General features: G+C 38.5%; 5 protein-coding genes across 10 annotated transcripts; 2 read left to right on the top strand and 3 right to left on the bottom strand.

Annotated features, from left to right (window-relative positions):
- Nucleotides 1-23,107, top strand: LOC149895268 (glutathione S-transferase theta-1-like). The gene is made up of 5 exons (XM_090119249.1): nt 1-147; nt 235-322; nt 407-557; nt 15,103-15,283; nt 22,510-23,107. The coding sequence occupies exons 1-5, from the start codon at nt 36-38 to the stop codon at nt 22,653-22,655; spliced, it is 678 nt and encodes a 225-aa protein (XP_089975375.1). The 5' UTR covers nt 1-35; the 3' UTR covers nt 22,656-23,107.
- Nucleotides 925-15,084, top strand: LOC149895269 (uncharacterized). Of its 3 annotated transcripts, none has more exons than XM_090119246.1 (2): nt 925-2,802; nt 14,819-15,084. In XM_090119246.1, the coding sequence occupies exons 1-2, from the start codon at nt 1,195-1,197 to the stop codon at nt 14,831-14,833; spliced, it is 1,623 nt and encodes a 540-aa protein (XP_089975372.1). In that variant the 5' UTR covers nt 925-1,194; the 3' UTR covers nt 14,834-15,084. The 3 variants fall into 3 exon arrangements, 1 of the variants encoding a protein (XP_089975372.1); XR_016458507.1 differs by lacking the exon at nt 925-2,802 and adding an exon at nt 13,569-14,049; XR_016458508.1 differs by lacking the exon at nt 925-2,802 and adding an exon at nt 13,569-13,838.
- On the bottom strand, nt 3,597-6,198 carry LOC149895270 (uncharacterized). Of its 2 annotated transcripts, XM_090119245.1 has the most exons (2): nt 5,290-6,198; nt 3,597-4,434 (listed from the first exon to the last, which is right to left on the bottom strand). In XM_090119245.1, exons 1-2 carry the CDS (start codon nt 6,196-6,198, stop codon nt 3,733-3,735), a joined length of 1,611 nt encoding a protein of 536 aa, XP_089975371.1. In that variant the 3' UTR covers nt 3,597-3,732. The 2 variants fall into 2 exon arrangements, with proteins under 2 accessions (XP_089975371.1, XP_089975370.1); XM_090119244.1 differs by having other exon boundaries at nt 3,597-6,198.
- Nucleotides 6,214-8,815, bottom strand: LOC149895271 (uncharacterized). 2 transcript variants are annotated; one of them, XM_090119243.1, is made up of 2 exons: nt 7,907-8,815; nt 6,214-7,051 (listed from the first exon to the last, which is right to left on the bottom strand). In XM_090119243.1, the coding sequence occupies exons 1-2, from the start codon at nt 8,813-8,815 to the stop codon at nt 6,350-6,352; spliced, it is 1,611 nt and encodes a 536-aa protein (XP_089975369.1). In that variant the 3' UTR covers nt 6,214-6,349. The 2 variants fall into 2 exon arrangements, with proteins under 2 accessions (XP_089975369.1, XP_089975368.1); XM_090119242.1 differs by having other exon boundaries at nt 6,214-8,815.
- On the bottom strand, nt 8,831-11,432 carry LOC149895272 (uncharacterized). 2 transcript variants are annotated; one of them, XM_090119241.1, is made up of 2 exons: nt 10,524-11,432; nt 8,831-9,668 (listed from the first exon to the last, which is right to left on the bottom strand). In XM_090119241.1, exons 1-2 carry the CDS (start codon nt 11,430-11,432, stop codon nt 8,967-8,969), a joined length of 1,611 nt encoding a protein of 536 aa, XP_089975367.1. In that variant the 3' UTR covers nt 8,831-8,966. The 2 variants fall into 2 exon arrangements, with proteins under 2 accessions (XP_089975367.1, XP_089975366.1); XM_090119240.1 differs by having other exon boundaries at nt 8,831-11,432.
- Nucleotides 23,108-24,333: the final 1,226 nt, after the last annotated feature.

The following is a 24,333-nucleotide window of genomic DNA, read 5'->3' on the forward strand; positions in this document are numbered from 1 at the left end:
TGAAGAATATTCTGTAAATTAGTACGCAAATTAAAATGGCCCTAAAACTATACTATGACCTTATGTCACAACCTTCCAGGGCTCTATATATTTTATTAAAAACAGCTAAGTATAACTTTGAACCAAAACCAGTGAATCTACGAGGAGGTAATAAAATTGGGGTTATTCCTTATCTCCTACTTAATACGATATTGTATTGTTCATTGTTTCTAGTCATAATATTTTGTTTTTCAGGGGAGCACTTTACGGAAGAATACGCGTCAATAAATAAGTTTCAAAAAGTTCCTGTAATAGACTATAATGGTTTTATATTAACAGAAAGGTAATAAAATAACTACGATATAGTTTTGTCTATCCAAAAAAGACAATTTAATTCCATTGTTATAATATTTTCATTAACTTTCAGTATAGGTATCATAAGATTTCTGTCGCGCGAAAACATAATACCAAAGAGTTTATATCCAATTGAATCTAAGGCACAAGCAAGAGTAGATGAATATCTAGAATGGCAACATGTCGGACTCAGGTTGCATTGCGCTATGTACTTCAGAGTCAAGGTATATATTATTTTAAACTACAAATCTATACTTAATATTATAAAGCTGAACAATTTGTTTGTTTGCTTGTTTGAACGCGCTAATCTCCCAAACTACTGGTCTGATTTGAAAAATTATTTCAGTGTTAGATAGCCCATTTATCGAGGAAGGCTATACCTATATTGTATATCATCACGCTAAGACCAACAGGAGTGGAGCAGTGCGGCCGAAACCGCAGGGCACAGCTATTTAATTTATATGATACTTATATAGTTTCAAACTTTTTATATCTCATTTTACTCACCAAATGCTTAAAGTAACTAAACTAAGTCCTCTTTATATTAACAAAAGCAAGCCTGACAATGACTATTTTTGCTACTTCTTTAATATAATGTAACGGACAGTAATATGTGTTCTGTGGTAACGGACGTGACGTCGCCTGTCACCTCCGTCAAGCCAAGCCGCCATGTTGACATCCCCTCCTGCCAGCCGCCATGCCACCGCCATGCCTACCAGCCAGCCACGCGGAGGGGATAAGCCTATATATTAGCTTGCCATTGCTAAACGTGGATCATTCTTGTTAAAACTTTCAAAATAAATAAGTGTGTCGTTACGCTGCAATTTTATTTTCTCCATTGCTTCACAAATCAGAAGCGGGATGAAACGACATCGGCCACAAGTTTATCGACCTCCTGACGAATCAATGTCGGAGGAAGATGAGGGTACTTCTTCACCGCCTGCACGGAAGCTGCTCAAGAATCTGCTGGAAAAAGAAGTAGTAAAGGCTTTACGCAACCTGGAAGATGACCCCCAAGCTCCAAATAAGTCAAAAGTCCATCGTGCTGCATCTTTAATCCCGGAATTTGACCCTGATAGTGAGGAATGCACGGTACAAGCATGGATTCGTAAAATTGACCAAATTGGGGAAATAAATGGATGGGACGATACAACTAAATCATTTTACCTACAAGATAAGCTGCGAGGTCAAGCAAAGAAGTGGTATAATCGTCTAGAGAACTACGATTACACGTGGGAACAATGGAAGGATATGCTATTGCGAGCATTTCCTCGATATCGCGATTATGGAAATATGCTTGAAGAATTACTACAAAGGAAGAAGCAACCTACAGAGACGATGACAAAATACTATCAAGATAAAATCGCCATGTGCTTCCGATGCAAGTTATCCGATAGCGCCAGCGTTTCCTGTATCATTCGTGGTCTGCCACTATCGCTACAACCTAACGCTCGAGCTTTCCAATGCCACACGCCAGGAGAGCTTTACGAAGGATTTTTATGTGCACTTGACGACTATCGTACTTTACCTATCGACACAAGGTTTCATAAAAATTTGGTGAGTAGGCCATCTCACCTGGATAAAAAGTCAATGCCACCCAATGTCGAAACAGACCCGTGTCCGAGATGCAAGAAAACTGGTCATTTACTGCGTGATTGCTCCCTACCTGACACACGTACATGTTATAAATGTGGAAATAAGGGACACATTGCTGCACGTTGTTCTACAATTGCCACGGAAAATAGAAGATCTATCTCAACCGACAACATAAAAGAAGTAAATGTACTACGCCCTTATAATGAAATATACAAAAAGGTCGTTAAAGTCAATGGCATCCACGTGAAAGCATACATTGATACCGGCAGTCAAGTCAACGTTTTAAACGATCAAGTATCGAACGCATTGTCATTGGATGTCAAACCGACGAGTGTCATTTTAAAAGGATTCTCCGGTGGACTCTCAACGAGTCGTGGAGAAGTCGAATTTCAATTAGAAATTGACGGTATAACCATGAAATGCCACGCCTACTTGTCTAGCATCAAAATGGCCGATGTTAATCTTTTAATCGGTCAGCCTGTCATCAACAGCGAAGGTATGACATTGACAGTTAGCAAAGGCATAATCAAATTTAATCGTACTCAAGATCCCAATCCCATTTGCGATATTGAGGCTATCGAAGACCATGATCGCTTTAAAGTCGTCACAGTCAACGAAGAGAGACTTCCACCTGGCTCTTCCATCATTCAAGTGCGGGTTCTCGGAAATAAGGTCGGCAACGGTGTGGTTACACCGCCTCGGCATCATGAGCTGCAGGGAGTGGCCTACTCTCTTCCATCCACCCTGCTCACTGGTGAAGACGGGTACATCAAAGTCATCAACATGGGCTGCGAGGTTATCGTGTGGCCGCCGGGAGAGGTCCTAACCAGGGCTGAAAGCTGCCAGGAGCCTCCACTACAGCCAAATAGCCAGGTACTTACCCTTGCTTGCCATAGATTTGCCGATTATAATGCTAATAATATAGGTCAACCCTCAACTACTGACTTATGTATAGGAGGTGTAAAATTAAACGACAAAAATAGGTCCGTTAAATAATAAGCAACATTCAGATCTTATCAGTTTATTAGTACAATATAAACATTGTTTTGCTAATGGTACAAAAGATCTAGGGTGCACAGGTTTAGTGCAAATGAAAATAAAGCTTACTAGTGATCAGCCTATTTACCGCCAAGCCAGCCTTATCGATTATCGCATAGCGAACAAGCAGTAGTTCAGTCTAAACTAAGTGAATTATTAGATGCCGGTATTATCAAAGAGTCTGAATCTAGTTATGCATCTCTGGTCATTTTAGTCAAAAAGAAAAATGGTGACAGTAGGATGTGTGTTGATTACCGTGCCTTAAATGCTATTACCGTAAAAGATAGATTTCCATTGCCAAACATAGACGATCAGGTTTCGAAATTAGCGGGCCACAATTAATATTTTACGAGTTTAGATATGGTTCAAGGCCATCATCAATAATTACGTGTTGTATACGTAGTATATTATTATTAGTCTGTGGTGTTAGTAATGAAGATACACACAAAACTGCATTCATAACACCTCAGGGTCATTTCGAGTACACTCGTATTCCATTCGGTTTAGCGAACGCGCCATCCGTTTTTATGCGGTTGATAAATAAAATAGTTGAATCTGTAGGTAGAACTAAAAATAATAATGTTAAAAACAAACATGGTAAACGTGAAATTTTGGCATTTCTGGACGACTTTTTAACGGATTTTAAACGCGATTTATTCATTCTATTATTTTCCCGACGTTTCGAACACTTTACAGCGAGCGTGGTCACGGGGAGACTGAGATGTTATACGTCTTGACGGTCATTCAAAAATTGCTGTTTGTAAACTACCTCCACCTATTCCTCCGTAGTTGGTATGTGGAGTATTTTTCCGGATGTTGGCAGTATTGGCTGATCGTGTCTTCTAGTCTTTTGGTATGTTTGACATGGGGTTTTAAATTCTTAATAACAGGATCCCAGGTGTTAGAAAGTTTCAAACCATCTTCTCTATTGAAATTTGGGTGTTTTTTAATTTCAATAGCCTCGCGCACCAGTCTTGGAAAAAATTTATTTTCTCTGGCAAGGATTTGTGGTTGGTCGAATCTTATGAAGTGGTTGTTGTCCAGTGTGTGTTCACATACCGCAGACTTCTTGTGACGCCGATGCTTGATATCCGCGATGTGCTCCTTCAGTCGGTTGGCAATGCTTCTTTTTGTTTGGCCGATGTATGAGAGTCCACAGTCACAGTCTAACTTGTACACGCCTGCTTCTTGTAGAGGAATATTACTTTTAATCGGTCTCAAGAATTGGTTTATCTTCTTGTGCGGCTTATATATAGTTTTAATTGAAGCTCGTCTTAGGATTCGTCCAATTCTGTCAGTAACTCCCTTCACATATGGTAGGTAGGCCGGTTGTCTTTCAACTGTGTGTGGCTTCGTTCGACTCCTGTGATGCTGTGGAGGCGCCTGCAGCTTGTTGTTACGTAGTACTCGCTTGACATGCTGCAGTTCCCCGCTGAGGTGGGCAGCATCACAGAGGTGGCGGGCTCTCTGAAACAAAGATTTACCGACAGAAGCTAGTTGGCAAGGATGGTGGTGAGATTCACCATTGAGGTACCTATCAGTATGAGTGGCTTTCCTATACACTGTATGGTTGAGCATGCCATCCCGTCCCCTCATAATTAAAATGTCAAGAAAGGCTAGACGGTTGTTAGTTTCTAACTCCATAGTAAATTGGATGTTTTTGTGTATGGAGTTAAGATGATCTAAAAATGCAGGTATATGTTCAGTAGGGAGTATTGTGAAGGTGTCATCTACATAGCGTTTGTAAAGTCTCGGTTTGACTGGTGCTGTGGCCAAGGCTCTCTCCTCGAAGTCTTCCATAAAAATATCAGCGACAACGGGTGATACTGGAGAGCCCATGGCCACCCCATCAACCTGCATGTAAAATTCACCATTCCACAATAAATAGCCAGATGTAAGGCAATGTTCTAAGATCTCTGCATATTCTAATGGCATATTGTGTTCCCCTAACCTTTTCTTAACAATATTGATGCAATCAGTCACTGGGAGATTAGTAAAAAGAGACTGCACATCAAAGCTAACCATGGTTTCATTGTTTGCGATATTTAGATCTTTTAATATCTCAACAAAATGGTATGAGTCCTTAACATAAGCACTGGTGTTACCTCTGAGGGGAGCGAGCACCCTAGACATGTGTTGTGATAGTTTTTGAGTGGGTGTATCAATTTGACTCACAATAGGTCTTAATGGAGTATTAGTTTTGTGTATTTTAGGTAAGCCATACATCTTAGGAGGTTTCACGCAAGATGGAATAAGATACTTAGTGTCAAGATTTAATGTCGTTTTGTGTTTGTTTATAAGGTCAGTTGTTTGTTTCATTACCTTGTTTGTTGGGTCCTTGTCGACTTTTTTGTAGGTGTTTTCGTCCGACAGTATTTCCGACATTTTGTTGTTGTAATCTGACGTATCCATTATAACCGTTGCGTTTCCTTTGTCAGCACGGAGTACTATTATATCTTCATTCTTTCGCAGGTGTTTTAAAGCGATAGACTCAGAGCGAGAGATGTTAGGTTTCGGCGGTTTGCAAGTGCGTAGTACACAAGATATGTCTTGCCGAATCGCCTCTGCGTCTTCTTTAAGAATGTTGTTTTTGAATAAAGTTTCCTCCACATGACTTATTATTTCTTCGCAAGGTATTTTTTGCGGCGCAGGGGCAAAGTTTAAACCTCTATTCAGTACCTCAATAGTTTTGTTATCAAGAATTTGTTTTGACAGATTGACAACTGCTGTCACTTGAGGTTGACATTCAGTGACGTTTGGATACTCAGATGACATTGAGTTATTCTTCTTGGCCAGTAATCTTTCAAATTTTTGCTTTTGTTTATCCGTGCAGTATTTGAATTTACTATGTGCACGATTATCTAAGATGTTCAAGCACAGTTGCCAATCTGTTTCTAACATAAAATTCTTTAAGTTACTTGCTACATTTTGGATTTCAATGTTGAGCCTTTCAATATCCGATCGGTGTCCAGCAATTACTTTAGATAACAATTTTTGACTTGCCTTGTTTAGAATACTTGCGCTTCCAGCTATGTCCTTTTTTGGTGCTATTCGACAACAAACTGGGATGATATTATGTTCTCGACATTGCTTCATGAAATTCAGGGATGTCAAAAACCTCGAGCGCTTTGTCTTCAGTTCTTCTAAACGGCGAATTTTGTTAGCATTTTCCAGTCCGTACTGGTCTACATAGTATTTTCTGATGTTTGATTTTACGCGAGTATTATACATTTAGAAATTAAAGACTTTTTAACGGATTTTAAACGCGATTTATTCATTCTATTATTTTCCCGACGTTTCGAACACTTTACAGCGAGCGTGGTCACGGGGAGACTGAGATGTTATACGTCTTGACGGTCATTCAAAAATTGCTGTTTGTAAACTACCTCCACCTATTCCTCCGTAGTTGGTATGTGGAGTATTTTTCCGGATGTTGGCAGTATTGGCTGATCGTGTCTTCTAGTCTTTTGGTATGTTTGACATGGGGTTTTAAATTCTTAATAACAGGATCCCAGGTGTTAGAAAGTTTCAAACCATCTTCTCTATTGAAATTTGGGTGTTTTTTAATTTCAATAGCCTCGCGCACCAGTCTTGGAAAAAATTTATTTTCTCTGGCAAGGATTTGTGGTTGGTCGAATCTTATGAAGTGGTTGTTGTCCAGTGTGTGTTCACATACCGCAGACTTCTTGTGACGCCGATGCTTGATATCCGCGATGTGCTCCTTCAGTCGGTTGGCAATGCTTCTTTTTGTTTGGCCGATGTATGAGAGTCCACAGTCACAGTCTAACTTGTACACGCCTGCTTCTTGTAGAGGAATATTACTTTTAATCGGTCTCAAGAATTGGTTTATCTTCTTGTGCGGCTTATATATAGTTTTAATTGAAGCTCGTCTTAGGATTCGTCCAATTCTGTCAGTAACTCCCTTCACATATGGTAGGTAGGCCGGTTGTCTTTCAACTGTGTGTGGCTTCGTTCGACTCCTGTGATGCTGTGGAGGCGCCTGCAGCTTGTTGTTACGTAGTACTCGCTTGACATGCTGCAGTTCCCCGCTGAGGTGGGCAGCATCACAGAGGTGGCGGGCTCTCTGAAACAAAGATTTACCGACAGAAGCTAGTTGGCAAGGATGGTGGTGAGATTCACCATTGAGGTACCTATCAGTATGAGTGGCTTTCCTATACACTGTATGGTTGAGCATGCCATCCCGTCCCCTCATAATTAAAATGTCAAGAAAGGCTAGACGGTTGTTAGTTTCTAACTCCATAGTAAATTGGATGTTTTTGTGTATGGAGTTAAGATGATCTAAAAATGCAGGTATATGTTCAGTAGGGAGTATTGTGAAGGTGTCATCTACATAGCGTTTGTAAAGTCTCGGTTTGACTGGTGCTGTGGCCAAGGCTCTCTCCTCGAAGTCTTCCATAAAAATATCAGCGACAACGGGTGATACTGGAGAGCCCATGGCCACCCCATCAACCTGCATGTAAAATTCACCATTCCACAATAAATAGCCAGATGTAAGGCAATGTTCTAAGATCTCTGCATATTCTAATGGCATATTGTGTTCCCCTAACCTTTTCTTAACAATATTGATGCAATCAGTCACTGGGAGATTAGTAAAAAGAGACTGCACATCAAAGCTAACCATGGTTTCATTGTTTGCGATATTTAGATCTTTTAATATCTCAACAAAATGGTATGAGTCCTTAACATAAGCACTGGTGTTACCTCTGAGGGGAGCGAGCACCCTAGACATGTGTTGTGATAGTTTTTGAGTGGGTGTATCAATTTGACTCACAATAGGTCTTAATGGAGTATTAGTTTTGTGTATTTTAGGTAAGCCATACATCTTAGGAGGTTTCACGCAAGATGGAATAAGATACTTAGTGTCAAGATTTAATGTCGTTTTGTGTTTGTTTATAAGGTCAGTTGTTTGTTTCATTACCTTGTTTGTTGGGTCCTTGTCGACTTTTTTGTAGGTGTTTTCGTCCGACAGTATTTCCGACATTTTGTTGTTGTAATCTGACGTATCCATTATAACCGTTGCGTTTCCTTTGTCAGCACGGAGTACTATTATATCTTCATTCTTTCGCAGGTGTTTTAAAGCGATAGACTCAGAGCGAGAGATGTTAGGTTTCGGCGGTTTGCAAGTGCGTAGTACACAAGATATGTCTTGCCGAATCGCCTCTGCGTCTTCTTTAAGAATGTTGTTTTTGAATAAAGTTTCCTCCACATGACTTATTATTTCTTCGCAAGGTATTTTTTGCGGCGCAGGGGCAAAGTTTAAACCTCTATTCAGTACCTCAATAGTTTTGTTATCAAGAATTTGTTTTGACAGATTGACAACTGCTGTCACTTGAGGTTGACATTCAGTGACGTTTGGATACTCAGATGACATTGAGTTATTCTTCTTGGCCAGTAATCTTTCAAATTTTTGCTTTTGTTTATCCGTGCAGTATTTGAATTTACTATGTGCACGATTATCTAAGATGTTCAAGCACAGTTGCCAATCTGTTTCTAACATAAAATTCTTTAAGTTACTTGCTACATTTTGGATTTCAATGTTGAGCCTTTCAATATCCGATCGGTGTCCAGCAATTACTTTAGATAACAATTTTTGACTTGCCTTGTTTAGAATACTTGCGCTTCCAGCTATGTCCTTTTTTGGTGCTATTCGACAACAAACTGGGATGATATTATGTTCTCGACATTGCTTCATGAAATTCAGGGATGTCAAAAACCTCGAGCGCTTTGTCTTCAGTTCTTCTAAACGGCGAATTTTGTTAGCATTTTCCAGTCCGTACTGGTCTACATAGTATTTTCTGATGTTTGATTTTACGCGAGTATTATACATTTAGAAATTAAAGACTTTTTAACGGATTTTAAACGCGATTTATTCATTCTATTATTTTCCCGACGTTTCGAACACTTTACAGCGAGCGTGGTCACGGGGAGACTGAGATGTTATACGTCTTGACGGTCATTCAAAAATTGCTGTTTGTAAACTACCTCCACCTATTCCTCCGTAGTTGGTATGTGGAGTATTTTTCCGGATGTTGGCAGTATTGGCTGATCGTGTCTTCTAGTCTTTTGGTATGTTTGACATGGGGTTTTAAATTCTTAATAACAGGATCCCAGGTGTTAGAAAGTTTCAAACCATCTTCTCTATTGAAATTTGGGTGTTTTTTAATTTCAATAGCCTCGCGCACCAGTCTTGGAAAAAATTTATTTTCTCTGGCAAGGATTTGTGGTTGGTCGAATCTTATGAAGTGGTTGTTGTCCAGTGTGTGTTCACATACCGCAGACTTCTTGTGACGCCGATGCTTGATATCCGCGATGTGCTCCTTCAGTCGGTTGGCAATGCTTCTTTTTGTTTGGCCGATGTATGAGAGTCCACAGTCACAGTCTAACTTGTACACGCCTGCTTCTTGTAGAGGAATATTACTTTTAATCGGTCTCAAGAATTGGTTTATCTTCTTGTGCGGCTTATATATAGTTTTAATTGAAGCTCGTCTTAGGATTCGTCCAATTCTGTCAGTAACTCCCTTCACATATGGTAGGTAGGCCGGTTGTCTTTCAACTGTGTGTGGCTTCGTTCGACTCCTGTGATGCTGTGGAGGCGCCTGCAGCTTGTTGTTACGTAGTACTCGCTTGACATGCTGCAGTTCCCCGCTGAGGTGGGCAGCATCACAGAGGTGGCGGGCTCTCTGAAACAAAGATTTACCGACAGAAGCTAGTTGGCAAGGATGGTGGTGAGATTCACCATTGAGGTACCTATCAGTATGAGTGGCTTTCCTATACACTGTATGGTTGAGCATGCCATCCCGTCCCCTCATAATTAAAATGTCAAGAAAGGCTAGACGGTTGTTAGTTTCTAACTCCATAGTAAATTGGATGTTTTTGTGTATGGAGTTAAGATGATCTAAAAATGCAGGTATATGTTCAGTAGGGAGTATTGTGAAGGTGTCATCTACATAGCGTTTGTAAAGTCTCGGTTTGACTGGTGCTGTGGCCAAGGCTCTCTCCTCGAAGTCTTCCATAAAAATATCAGCGACAACGGGTGATACTGGAGAGCCCATGGCCACCCCATCAACCTGCATGTAAAATTCACCATTCCACAATAAATAGCCAGATGTAAGGCAATGTTCTAAGATCTCTGCATATTCTAATGGCATATTGTGTTCCCCTAACCTTTTCTTAACAATATTGATGCAATCAGTCACTGGGAGATTAGTAAAAAGAGACTGCACATCAAAGCTAACCATGGTTTCATTGTTTGCGATATTTAGATCTTTTAATATCTCAACAAAATGGTATGAGTCCTTAACATAAGCACTGGTGTTACCTCTGAGGGGAGCGAGCACCCTAGACATGTGTTGTGATAGTTTTTGAGTGGGTGTATCAATTTGACTCACAATAGGTCTTAATGGAGTATTAGTTTTGTGTATTTTAGGTAAGCCATACATCTTAGGAGGTTTCACGCAAGATGGAATAAGATACTTAGTGTCAAGATTTAATGTCGTTTTGTGTTTGTTTATAAGGTCAGTTGTTTGTTTCATTACCTTGTTTGTTGGGTCCTTGTCGACTTTTTTGTAGGTGTTTTCGTCCGACAGTATTTCCGACATTTTGTTGTTGTAATCTGACGTATCCATTATAACCGTTGCGTTTCCTTTGTCAGCACGGAGTACTATTATATCTTCATTCTTTCGCAGGTGTTTTAAAGCGATAGACTCAGAGCGAGAGATGTTAGGTTTCGGCGGTTTGCAAGTGCGTAGTACACAAGATATGTCTTGCCGAATCGCCTCTGCGTCTTCTTTAAGAATGTTGTTTTTGAATAAAGTTTCCTCCACATGACTTATTATTTCTTCGCAAGGTATTTTTTGCGGCGCAGGGGCAAAGTTTAAACCTCTATTCAGTACCTCAATAGTTTTGTTATCAAGAATTTGTTTTGACAGATTGACAACTGCTGTCACTTGAGGTTGACATTCAGTGACGTTTGGATACTCAGATGACATTGAGTTATTCTTCTTGGCCAGTAATCTTTCAAATTTTTGCTTTTGTTTATCCGTGCAGTATTTGAATTTACTATGTGCACGATTATCTAAGATGTTCAAGCACAGTTGCCAATCTGTTTCTAACATAAAATTCTTTAAGTTACTTGCTACATTTTGGATTTCAATGTTGAGCCTTTCAATATCCGATCGGTGTCCAGCAATTACTTTAGATAACAATTTTTGACTTGCCTTGTTTAGAATACTTGCGCTTCCAGCTATGTCCTTTTTTGGTGCTATTCGACAACAAACTGGGATGATATTATGTTCTCGACATTGCTTCATGAAATTCAGGGATGTCAAAAACCTCGAGCGCTTTGTCTTCAGTTCTTCTAAACGGCGAATTTTGTTAGCATTTTCCAGTCCGTACTGGTCTACATAGTATTTTCTGATGTTTGATTTTACGCGAGTATTATACATTTAGAAATTAAAGACTTTTTAACGGATTTTAAACGCGATTTATTCATTCTATTATTTTCCCGACGTTTCGAACACTTTACAGCGAGCGTGGTCACGGGGAGACTGAGATGTTATACGTCTTGACGGTCATTCAAAAATTGCTGTTTGTAAACTACCTCCACCTATTCCTCCGTAGTTGGTATGTGGAGTATTTTTCCGGATGTTGGCAGTATTGGCTGATCGTGTCTTCTAGTCTTTTGGTATGTTTGACATGGGGTTTTAAATTCTTAATAACAGGATCCCAGGTGTTAGAAAGTTTCAAACCATCTTCTCTATTGAAATTTGGGTGTTTTTTAATTTCAATAGCCTCGCGCACCAGTCTTGGAAAAAATTTATTTTCTCTGGCAAGGATTTGTGGTTGGTCGAATCTTATGAAGTGGTTGTTGTCCAGTGTGTGTTCACATACCGCAGACTTCTTGTGACGCCGATGCTTGATATCCGCGATGTGCTCCTTCAGTCGGTTGGCAATGCTTCTTTTTGTTTGGCCGATGTATGAGAGTCCACAGTCACAGTCTAACTTGTACACGCCTGCTTCTTGTAGAGGAATATTACTTTTAATCGGTCTCAAGAATTGGTTTATCTTCTTGTGCGGCTTATATATAGTTTTAATTGAAGCTCGTCTTAGGATTCGTCCAATTCTGTCAGTAACTCCCTTCACATATGGTAGGTAGGCCGGTTGTCTTTCAACTGTGTGTGGCTTCGTTCGACTCCTGTGATGCTGTGGAGGCGCCTGCAGCTTGTTGTTACGTAGTACTCGCTTGACATGCTGCAGTTCCCCGCTGAGGTGGGCAGCATCACAGAGGTGGCGGGCTCTCTGAAACAAAGATTTACCGACAGAAGCTAGTTGGCAAGGATGGTGGTTTTTATGGAAGACTTCGAGGAGAGAGCCTTGGCCACAGCACCAGTCAAACCGAGACTTTACAAACGCTATGTAGATGACACCTTCACAATACTCCCTACTGAACATATACCTGCATTTTTAGATCATCTTAACTCCATACACAAAAACATCCAATTTACTATGGAGTTAGAAACTAACAACCGTCTAGCCTTTCTTGACATTTTAATTATGAGGGGACGGGATGGCATGCTCAACCATACAGTGTATAGGAAAGCCACTCATACTGATAGGTACCTCAATGGTGAATCTCACCACCATCCTTGCCAACTAGCTTCTGTCGGTAAATCTTTGTTTCAGAGAGCCCGCCACCTCTGTGATGCTGCCCACCTCAGCGGGGAACTGCAGCATGTCAAGCGAGTACTACGTAACAACAAGCTGCAGGCGCCTCCACAGCATCACAGGAGTCGAACGAAGCCACACACAGTTGAAAGACAACCGGCCTACCTACCATATGTGAAGGGAGTTACTGACAGAATTGGACGAATCCTAAGACGAGCTTCAATTAAAACTATATATAAGCCGCACAAGAAGATAAACCAATTCTTGAGACCGATTAAAAGTAATATTCCTCTACAAGAAGCAGGCGTGTACAAGTTAGACTGTGACTGTGGACTCTCATACATCGGCCAAACAAAAAGAAGCATTGCCAACCGACTGAAGGAGCACATCGCGGATATCAAGCATCGGCGTCACAAGAAGTCTGCGGTATGTGAACACACACTGGACAACAACCACTTCATAAGATTCGACCAACCACAAATCCTTGCCAGAGAAAATAAATTTTTTCCAAGACTGGTGCGCGAGGCTATTGAAATTAAAAAACACCCAAATTTCAATAGAGAAGATGGTTTGAAACTTTCTAACACCTGGGATCCTGTTATTAAGAATTTAAAACCCCATGTCAAACATACCAAAAGACTAGAAGACACGATCAGCCAATACTGCCAACATCCGGAAAAATACTCCACATACCAACTACGGAGGAATAGGTGGAGGTAGTTTACAAACAGCAATTTTTGAATGACCGTCAAGACGTATAACATCTCAGTCTCCCCGTGACCACGCTCGCTGTAAAGTGTTCGAAACGTCGGGAAAATAATAGAATGAATAAATCGCGTTTAAAATCCGTTAAAAAGTCTTTAATTTCTAAATGTATAATACTCGCGTAAAATCAAACATCAGAAAATACTATTTCTGGACGATTTACTCTTACCCTCGAATGACGTTATGTTAGGCTTAGATATTTTGCAAGCGGTACTTGTCAAATGTCAAACTTGAAGTAGAAAATTGAAAATTAAACATGAGTAAGTGTTCGTTCTTGCAAAATGAAATAACGTATTTAGGTCATAAAATATCGGCTAAGGGTATTCAACCGGGCGATTCAAAGTTATTAGCGGTGTCTCGTTTTCCAACACCGACCAATGTTCATAGTGTGCGTCAATTTATCGAGTTGTGTAGTTATTTTCGTAAGTTTATTTACAATTTTGCTATCATTGCCCGCCCTTTAACCGATTTAACTAAAAAGAAAGCTTCGTGGATATGGAGTAGTGATCAAAACAATAGTTTCGAACAATTAAAAAAGTGTTTGTGTTCCGAGCCTGTGTTAGCTTTGTACGATCCTGTGCTTTGTACGGAAATACATACTGACGCGTGTAAATTAGGAATAGCAGATTGATGGTACGTTGCGACCCGTTTTATATTTTAGTAGGGTGACAAGTAAAGAGGAAAGCATGTATATTAGGTTCAGGTTATAAACTGGAAACTCTTGCCGTTGTAGAATCCTTGCGTCGTTTTCGCGTATATATAGTAGGAAAAAAAAGGTTAAGATTGTTACTGATTGTACAACAGTCCGCGCTACGCTTACTAAACGTGACATTATACCACGTATCGCAAGGTGGTGGCTTTCTATACAAGATTGCGATATAAGCGTAGAGTATAGGCCGGGGGAACGAATGAAACATGTAGAATGTAGATGCGTTAAGTAGACATCCAGTAGACACTATGAACGTGAATCGTCTCGAAGTAGCGGATTGGTTTTATATGGTGCAATGTCAGGATACTAAAAGCGAGCGCTAGAATGAAACGTAACTTCGATAGGAAACGAAAATCCGCTCACATATATAAGGGTGATTTATTGCTAACGCGTCAAGCACCTACTTGTTCAGCATCCAAAGTTAACACTAAACTTGACGACTTGCATTCCGGTCCTTATGTCGTAACGAAAGTATTGGGCAATGATAGGTACCAAATTAGAAGTATATAGGGTTTACGTGGGTATAAGAGTTTTAGTGGGTTAGTAGCTGCAGATTCGTTGAGGCCCTATAAAAGTATTGTTACAGTTTCTGATAGTGCTAGCAGTTCGGATGAGCAAATGGAAACCGAAGATCTTATTGATTTATTAGAGAGCTAATTATTTTTGTTGTTCCTGTGGGAACAACTGTTTCAGGATGGCCGAGTGTAACGGACAGTAATATGTGTTCTGTGGTAACGGACGTGACGTCGCCTGTCACCTCCGTCAAGCCAAGCCGCCATGTTGACATCCCCTCCTGCCAGTCGCCATGCCACCGCCATGCCTACCAGCCAGCCACGCGGAGGGGATAAGCCTATATATTAGCTTGCCATTGCTAAACGTGGATCATTCTTGTTAAAACTTTCAAAATAAATAAGTGTGTCGTTACGCTGCAATTTTATTTTCTCCATTGCTTCACAATAAATAAATACATATTTCAGTACTTAACACCAATAACAACAGGAGAGCCAGCCGATCCCAAGCAATTAGCAGGCTATGAAAGAAGAATGTTTAACGCAATACAAGAGTTTGATACTCTTTGGTTGGGTAAACATGAGTTTGTAACTGGCAACACTATTACTGTGGCTGATTTGTTAGCAGCAGTCGAATTGGAACAACCAAGTATGGGTTCTATTTGACTATCTCAACGCGCGCGGCTTCGACCGCTTTGTATAAAACTTAAGTTATATGCTTAAACATTCCTGAAGAACCACTCAATCTATTTAAAAAAAAACACATCAAAATCTGTTGCATAATTTTAAAGATCTAAGCATACAGACACACAGACAGCTGAAAGCATATTTGTTTTATACATTACATTGATTATGAATGTTATAATATTGAGAATGTTAGTTTAAATAATGATGTTATTATTTAAATAAAAAAAAATAATTATCAGTCAAAAAAATTAACCACATTCACACCTCATCTAATTGTCAATAAGTATGCTGTACTAATCTTAATATATATGTCGGAGCAAGATGTAGATTGTGAATCTATTTTCAAGCTGTGGGCGTTGCGTTGGGTAATCGAGCAAAGAAACACCTCAAACTCAATCATTTCTTTATTTACCACCGATTCGGAAAGCAGTATCTACAGAGAAGAACCGGCAAGAAACTCCATAGTTGCTCTTTTTAATCATGTCAGTTTTAATACAATCACTTTAAATACAATCACTTAATAACCGTTACGTTACACATTTAAATTAAACACTAGCAAAGAAAAGGTTAACAGTTCCTAGTAGTGGAAGGTCCGAACTCTTCGATGTTCGAATGTGAAGTGCCGTCCCGAGGGCGAGCCTTCACCGGCTCGACCCGGTACAAGCATGAAGTAAGCCGCCAACTTCACTGTGCTGCCACCTCCCTGAACTCGTGCTTCGAGTCGTTTTACATCCGCGCTATTGACCGTCTCCGACACGGCCATCCTGCGCTGAACACGTCCTCGTGTTTGTGGGTGCTGTAACACAGAAAACATCTCGCACAGTACATGCTCTTCGGCCAATCCTGACAAATTTTTACAATTAAACTCTGATATTTAATTTTTAGGCTTTTAAACCACAAAACTGAAAAAAACTAAATCCTTAAGATCACTTAGTTGTCCGTAAGTCTATCAGTCTATTTATCAAGACCTTTGAAATTCATATCGCATACCATCGTCCCGTTAAGCTTTGAAAAGTTATAACAGTCGATCAAAAGATAGCAGTTTTAGACATTCGCAGGGGACACGAGGAATCAATACCTTCAGGATATTTCTTGTGAACACAGAATCATGAAATTTGTACAAGAAACGTCCTATAGCAAAGAATCTCATAATACAAAATTTAAGTTCATATGAAAACAGGTTTTTTTTTTAATTTGAATATCCTAAAATAATTTCCAACTTCAACCCTTTGAAATTAACCATTTTGATTAAAACAATGAAACATTGAATTCTGATCATTTCAATTAAATTACTACTAAAAGAAAGTAACGCATAAGCGACCAAACACCACTTTCACTGCTATTGTCATCAGAAGATCATTATTAAAGTATCACAAAAAAACTAGAGCATGAATCTTATCCGAGGCCTGTGGCTTTTCACTAAGCCCATCATCACACACGCATTCCACCGAATGCCAACTCTGGCTTTTCACTAAGCCCATCATCACACACGCATTCCACCGAATGCCAACTCTGGCTTTTCACTAAGCCCAACAACACACACGCATTCCTCCGAATGCAAACTCTGGCTTTTCACTAAGCCCCACAACAAACCTCATGTTTGTTCCACACGCATTCCTCCGAATGCCGAGTCCCACGGACTCCATATTCCATATCCAATGGTCTCTACAAGACCCAACCTCCGCCAGCGTCACCCGCGCACCGCGCATCCACGGTTTACTATAAGCAGCTATCTGTACTCCTAATAGCAGACGCCGGCTTCAACGGACTACGGTAATACCGCGTATCCACGGTTTACTATAAGCCGCCATAACTCCTAATAGCAGACACCGACTTCAACGGACTACGGTAATACCGCGCATCCACGGTTTACTACAAGCAGCTATCGATACGCCTAATAGCACTTCAACGGACTACGATAAAACCGCGCATCCACGGTTTACTATAAGCAGCCATAACCCCTTATAGCAGACACCGACTTCAACGGACTACGGCTACGAAATGACTACTGGCACACTCTGACCAACCGAACTAAGATTCATCGCTATCACTCAACTCAAACTCAAATTTCAAACATTAATCAACTTCAAGTGGTACTTGGCCCCCAGGCATCCTCAATATATTAACAAGGTGAAGTTACCCGAACATAGTATAAACAAAATCTGTCTTTTCAAAGTGATTATTGGTGTTTACAGGATTCAATAGCTCAACAGTAAAAAAAAGTGAAACCTGAACTGAATATTACTCTTCCAACAGAATCAATATTCTTAATCGTTTTTCGTTTTAATAAACTCAAGTTATCTCCTATACAGCCATACTGACAATCATGTGTCCCCGTACGCCATTTCTCACACTACATTACTACGGTAATTCATCTCGGGATACCAAAATAACTACATACTATCCTGCCTCGGCCCACACTGACCTTACAGGGTAACCATACTGCCCCGGTCCTCCTGACCGGTCAGAACACATCTACTATCCTGGACCTCATGCCAGATAGAACACCACAATCCTTCGATGAACTACATTACCATCACAATATTATTTCACGCAACACACACTTACTTCACAACGTACGAGACAACACAACCATCAGTATGCTACAACTATACTCCACTACAACTCTACTGAACTTATACCTCCCAAGCCTATCATAGTGACAGCCTATGCAGCTTGCTCAAATGTTAACAGCAGTTTTATTGCACGCCTCATAAGCGAAGCGTTGAGGTGGGTACTACTGTCACTTCGCGCAAAACATCTGATTTTTCAAACTTAAAATGTCTTTATGTATCATACATTGCACTTGTAAGATAATACATACACACACATATTAAGAAAAAACACTATTTTTAACGTTCATGATATTTTTGATGTCATTTTTGTTATTTAAACTAGTTAAAAAACAGTTTAAAAAAGTTCTGTCTTGGACGTCCGTGTGTCTGTATGTGCGGATCCTTTTTCTTGTTAACACGATAGCGACCGAAATACTTTACTAATCGAGTCTTTTTTTTTCTCTTACGCTTGAGTATGCTCAGGAATAGAACCCTTTCATTTTTCAGGGTCTGATTCGATGTGGTTTAATTGTTATTAAATAAACAAAAATAATAATTAATAAATATTTATTAAAAAAAAATTATGAGGCGTGCACTTTTGGATTTTCCAAATTATTTTGTTGTTATGATCATTGACAAACAAAATACAACACAAAAATAACACCTTAAAAAGTTTAAAACGAATAATTCGTAACTTAACCGCAGAAAACACTCAAAAGTGGTTAAAGCTTATTCTCAACTAAATATTTACCAACTTGAATTTAAAGTAATCATGTGTTAACATATCTGCTTACAAATAAAAATCGCGAGAAACACTTCAAAACCCTTTTTTATCGGCAAATTTACATATGGCAAAATTCCTTAACGGTATGTTTGCTTTTGAAAGCTCAATAAGTGTAGGCTTAAACTCATCTGTTAATCTAATATCGAACGGCAAAAGGGCTGAGCTAAATTTTAGTTTCAACGTAATAAGATTGAACTGCTCAACAACTACTGTACAACTACCTAATTGATGTATTCAGTTTATGTTAAACTGCAGCTAGTCACAAAAACTATTATCAAGAAATTACATTAAATGCACACAATGTAAATCGATTAGGTACTATCGATGTAAATAGATTAGGTACCATCGATGTAAATCGATTAGGTACCATCGATGTAAATCGATTAGGTACCATCGATGTAAATCGATTAGGTACCATCGATGTAAATCGATTAGGTACTATCGAATACGTTTAGGACTTATTTGAAGCTAAAAAAAACAAAAAATATGTGCGTGTACTACGCGTACGTGTACACACATAAGAAATGAAACTTCTTTATGACCTTATTTTTCAAAAAATAATTTACTATATGCAACTTTACAGAAATATGTCGAATCACGCGTGATAGGGATAAGAAAAAAAAATGGTGCGTAACGGAAAAATGTCACGCGTAACGAAAAAAATGTTACAAGAAGTTTCACTTCAAAAACCTTCAGAAAACCTGGATGGGTTTTTCTTTTCTCTATGCAATTAAACAGACATTATATGACGACAGTATGTAAACTGTAAAGGCGCTATTAACCTTAAGATTATTTTCATTTTCTTTTTTCTTTAACCGTCTTAATATCTTAACATTTAACGTACCCTAACGTTGATGGGATAGTTAAAAGAGTTCTTAATTTTAAAGCAATCTAATGTACTAAAACCAAATGTAGATCCAATTATAAGATTTATCTCACGCCAGATGTTTATTTGAACACACGCTAATTATCTGTGACATTGTATTATGAACTGCCTAAATAAGGACCTAATAAATTCTCTGTAAAAATTCAAAACTAAATGCCTCGATTTACCTTTTATTCGATAAAACTAAATCTGCAACATTTCATAAAACTTCATATCGTAAAACTATACTGTGAATTGTTCACAACTTTATTTTAAGAAATTACTATCACCGTAAATAAAACCTATGAAAAGTTTTTAAACCTCTAACGCACTAGTTAACACATTTTTCGTTTTTAATCGAATAGCAATAAGGCTGTCTTTGTGTAGCAATTAATTGCTATTTGTCAAGGGTTATAGCCTAAATAAAAACTAACGCAGGTAGTTTAAGAAATTAATGCGGGTAGTCAAGAAACTAACGCGGGTAGTTAGAAACTAATTTGAAAGTAATTCGCATACTGTTTTTGTTCTGATACACGGACAAGTGAATGTTTATTGTTTACGTTCGATTGAAGGATCTGGATGCAGTGTACCAATTAATGTGCTTTCTTTGTTAGTGTTAGCTCACAAAATAACAAACATTAAAGCAATTCGTTACTTAATTTATCTTGATGGCAGTGCTTACGCCACAAAGTATTTTTTTTAAATTACGTGAATTACCTACTAAAGTAAACCCGTCCCTGAATAAGTGAAATAGGTACTGTTAATTTATCACTGCGTAACTAAGATGGGCTGAATGTAATGGAATAAGTTTTAACCAACTACAAAACCGTAAAGCAATACCGCACGACCTAATAATAACACTGCGTAAATAAGTTGAGTTAAATGTAATGCAATAAGATTAAACTATACACTGGTCTTGTAGGTTACAACTTTTAACAAAATCTGTAATCATTACATTCGGTACAGCCTGTAAATTAGCGCTGTTTTTGTGCAGCATGTTGCCGAGGCTGTGACCATTTACCTCAATTAATTTTAAAATAAATTTTGTAACTAACGTTTTTGGCAATAACTTTCTTTTTCTTTCAAATAAGTTACTACATTTTGAAAACCTACTTTACCTAACTGTACACTCAAAGTGAAATGTTATCTACTGACCGATTTGTATGAGATTGAAGGACGACACGTCGACACGTCGCTCTGGTTCTGGTATCTCAGGCCCGACGTGTTGATGGTAGTGATGGTAGCGCGACGCCCGGCGTGGTATTGCGGTGCCTGGCGTGGATGTGCAACGCCTGGCGTGGTGTCGCGGAGCCCAGCTTGGTGTCGCGGCGCTCAGTATGGATGCGTAATGCACCACATGGCGCCACGCATGACGCTCGACGCATGATGCTCGACGATCGACGCATGATGCTCGACGATCGACGCATGATGCTCGAAGCCGGACGCTCGACGCGATGGCACGGTGCACGACATGATGACACGGCTTCCGACGCGGTGATTCGAGCGGCAGTGGCATCCGCGCAGCGCGAGGCGAAGTTGCCACCCTGCCCGCACATAACGAGCTCTCCCTTTGTCACCGGCTGCTCAGTGACACGTATGCTCGTAGATCTGTAGGATGCTTCTTCCCGTTGAAACTGGATCGAAGTGCCACGTGGTTGCGGCGCTTTGACTTTTAATCAGGTTATCGTATATCGTATCGAGGTTATCGCCACGTGTTTTCTCATTTGCTCGATTTGATCCCAATTCTGATGTCGGAGCAAGATGTAGATTGTGAATCTATTTTCAAGCTGTGGGCGTTGCATTGGGTAATCGAGCAAAGAAACACCTCAAACTCAATCATTTCTTTATTTACCACCGATTCGGAAAGCAGTATCTACAGAGAAGAACCGGCAAGAAACTCCATAGTTGCTCTTTTTAATCATGTCAGTTTTAATACAATCACTTTAAATACAATCACTTAATAACCGTTACGTTACACATTTAAATTAAACACTAGCAAAGAAAAGGTTAACAGTTCCTAGTAGTGGAAGGTCCGAACTCTTCGATGTTCGAATGTGAAGTGCCGTCCCGAGGGCGAGCCTTCACCGGCTCGACCCGGTACAAGCATGAAGTAAGCCGCCAACTTCACTGTGCTGCCACCTCCCTGAACTCGTGCTTCGAGTCGTTTTACATCCGCGCTATTGACCGTCTCCGACATATATAAATCTCGTGTCACAATGTTTGTCCTCAATGGACTCCTAAACCACTTAACCGATAATAAAATTCGCACACCATGTGCAGTTCGATCCAACTTGAGAGATATAGTCAGGGATACATCGCCCATTTTTGCAAGTGATTACTATCAAGCTAATTTTTCGTGAGTAGCTTTATTTTGATGAGATGCCCAATAATTTCATGTACGAAACTCTCGATAGTGGTAGCTTACAGAGGTAACAAGGATAAAAATTTTTGATTTGACGGTTCTCAAATATTTATTACGCAATTTGTAGGACAATATGTCTGTTGAATTATATAAGTATTAAATAAGTGAAAATAAAAAAATCAGCTGGTTAGTAATCATTTATGATGACTTCGTTATCGATACACATTGGAAAGGGGGACTCTTTGATCAAACCATAGATTTTGTAGGACAAATATTTTTTCGAATAATTTAGATAATTATCTTGAGATTGAGCAAAAAAAAACATTCAGTTAGTAATTAATGTTTGAGAACCATCAAATCAAAATATTTTATCCTTGTTTCCTCTGGTAGCTACCACAATCGAGAGCTTCGTACATGAAATTATTGGGCATCTCATCAAAATAAAGCTACTCACGAAAAATTAGCTTGATAGTAATCACTTGCAAAAATGGGCGATGTATCCCTGACTAATAGGATAGTTTAAACATGTAGGTACCACGGGCGAAGCCGGGGCGGACCGCTAGTATTTTATATATCCTACAATTACTAAGATACAGATAATTAAATACTTTTTATTTTTCAGGAATGGCTGGTTTTGATCCCGCTGAGAGGTTTCCTAACATAGCAGCTTGGTGGCCGAAAGTAAAACAACATTTCAACCCTTATTATGACGCAGCCCATGTTATATTGAACAAAATTGTTAAAAAGAATTCATCTGCTAAATTGTAGACAAAGCAGGATTTACTAGTTCAGTTGACAATGACTATTTTAATTATGAAAATGGCATATTGTTTTATAAACTTTGTGTAGAGGTTATTGTTTTTATATCAGATTTTATTATGAACTTTTATCGAGACTATATTATGTACTGTGATTTGAATGATTTTGATACAATTTTTACGATGATAATTTGATAATAAGCAGTTGATTCAACGTTACAATGTTTTTCGCATTTTGTATTATTTAAGAGATTTTCAAATTACATAGTTATTGAATAATTTTGATAGTATTAATTTCTGAGCATTCCAAAGACTTAAAAGAAGAAGTGAATGCATTGTAAAGTAAAATTAAAATCGTATGTAAGATAAACTATTGGTAGAAGGAAGTATATTATGTAAATTCATTGTAAACTATTATTTTTATAGGATAATGGTGCTTGTTAAAATCTTTTTTTATAGTTAATGGTGTTATGTAATTGTATAATAAATTTTATTGTTATATCACAAAAAGAATATTGTGTTTTATTTAAAAGTTAAAAGAATCTTCGGGTACCTACCAAATTTATTGAGGCTTGTCTTAAAAACGAATGAAATTATAATTATTTGCAGAATAGAATGAAACTAAAAATATCAAATTCAACGAATAAAATTTATTGAATGCAAGCGATTCATTCGAAATCAAAATACCTATTTTTTTGTGTGGTGTCTCAATGTTAGCCAGAAGGGCTTCTACATTTTAACGCGGACGTGTCAAAATACCTACATTGTCTAAACTGACTTCCAACAATGATATTCGACAAGAAACGCAAATACCTGAAACCCGAAATCAACCAAGCAGGTAATTCGAATCCTAAATATTGGGCAATTTGGCAATGCTTAAAAAAAGAAATCTGTATTTTATGGTAATTGGTATAGAATTTTTAGCTTTAAAAAAAAAAAAAATTCTATTTTGTGCTATTATCTAGTATATTCTATGTTATCTATGCTTATTCATAAAGTTATAATATTGTTTCTGTTAAAGACTTTAACAATAATTAAAAGCTATAATATTCGTATTTGAGAATAATTCTATGAAAATAAGTGGGATGTTTTTCCAGGGCCGTATTCTATAAGAAGGGCAATTATTTAGTACCCACGCAAGTATTAAGGGAAAATTGTTATGACTACCAAACGTAAAATATAACAATATTCCATTCTTGTAAATTGTTATGTCTAAGGACTTGGGAGTATTAAACTGTGTATAATATACATATATTATACTTATGAAATGTAGCAATGGAAAAATAACAATTTTTTCTCAAAAAGATCGCATGGTAGGTAGGCACATGTTAAGATAGATTCAACAAAGAATGCCATATTCTGATATCATAAATGTAAATTAAAAGCCAATTTAATCTAGGAAGCATAAAAAGGCACTTAAATGTAGAATATATCTAAGTATAATGTCGAGTGTACCTACCTATATGGTCGAAAAGACTATGTAGGTAGGTTCCTTCAAATTGACAAAGTTTTTACAGTGGTTTACAGGTAGGTAAACTACATATATCTACTATATTCATATACATTTTATATTATAGATACATATTAAATGAGTTAGCAACAATAAAACTCGAACAAGAAAAATTTTTCAGCTGATATAAGCCGTAGCTAAAAATAATTTCCGTAGTTAAGGTCTGGTAGAGCTTTAA

This window comes from Colias eurytheme, chromosome 32 (assembly GCF_061535395.1).
Source record: "Colias eurytheme isolate Ceu_HAF_F1 chromosome 32, ilColEury1 Martin Lab GWU primary, whole genome shotgun sequence".
NCBI classification, from domain to species: Eukaryota; Metazoa; Arthropoda; class Insecta; order Lepidoptera; family Pieridae; genus Colias; species Colias eurytheme.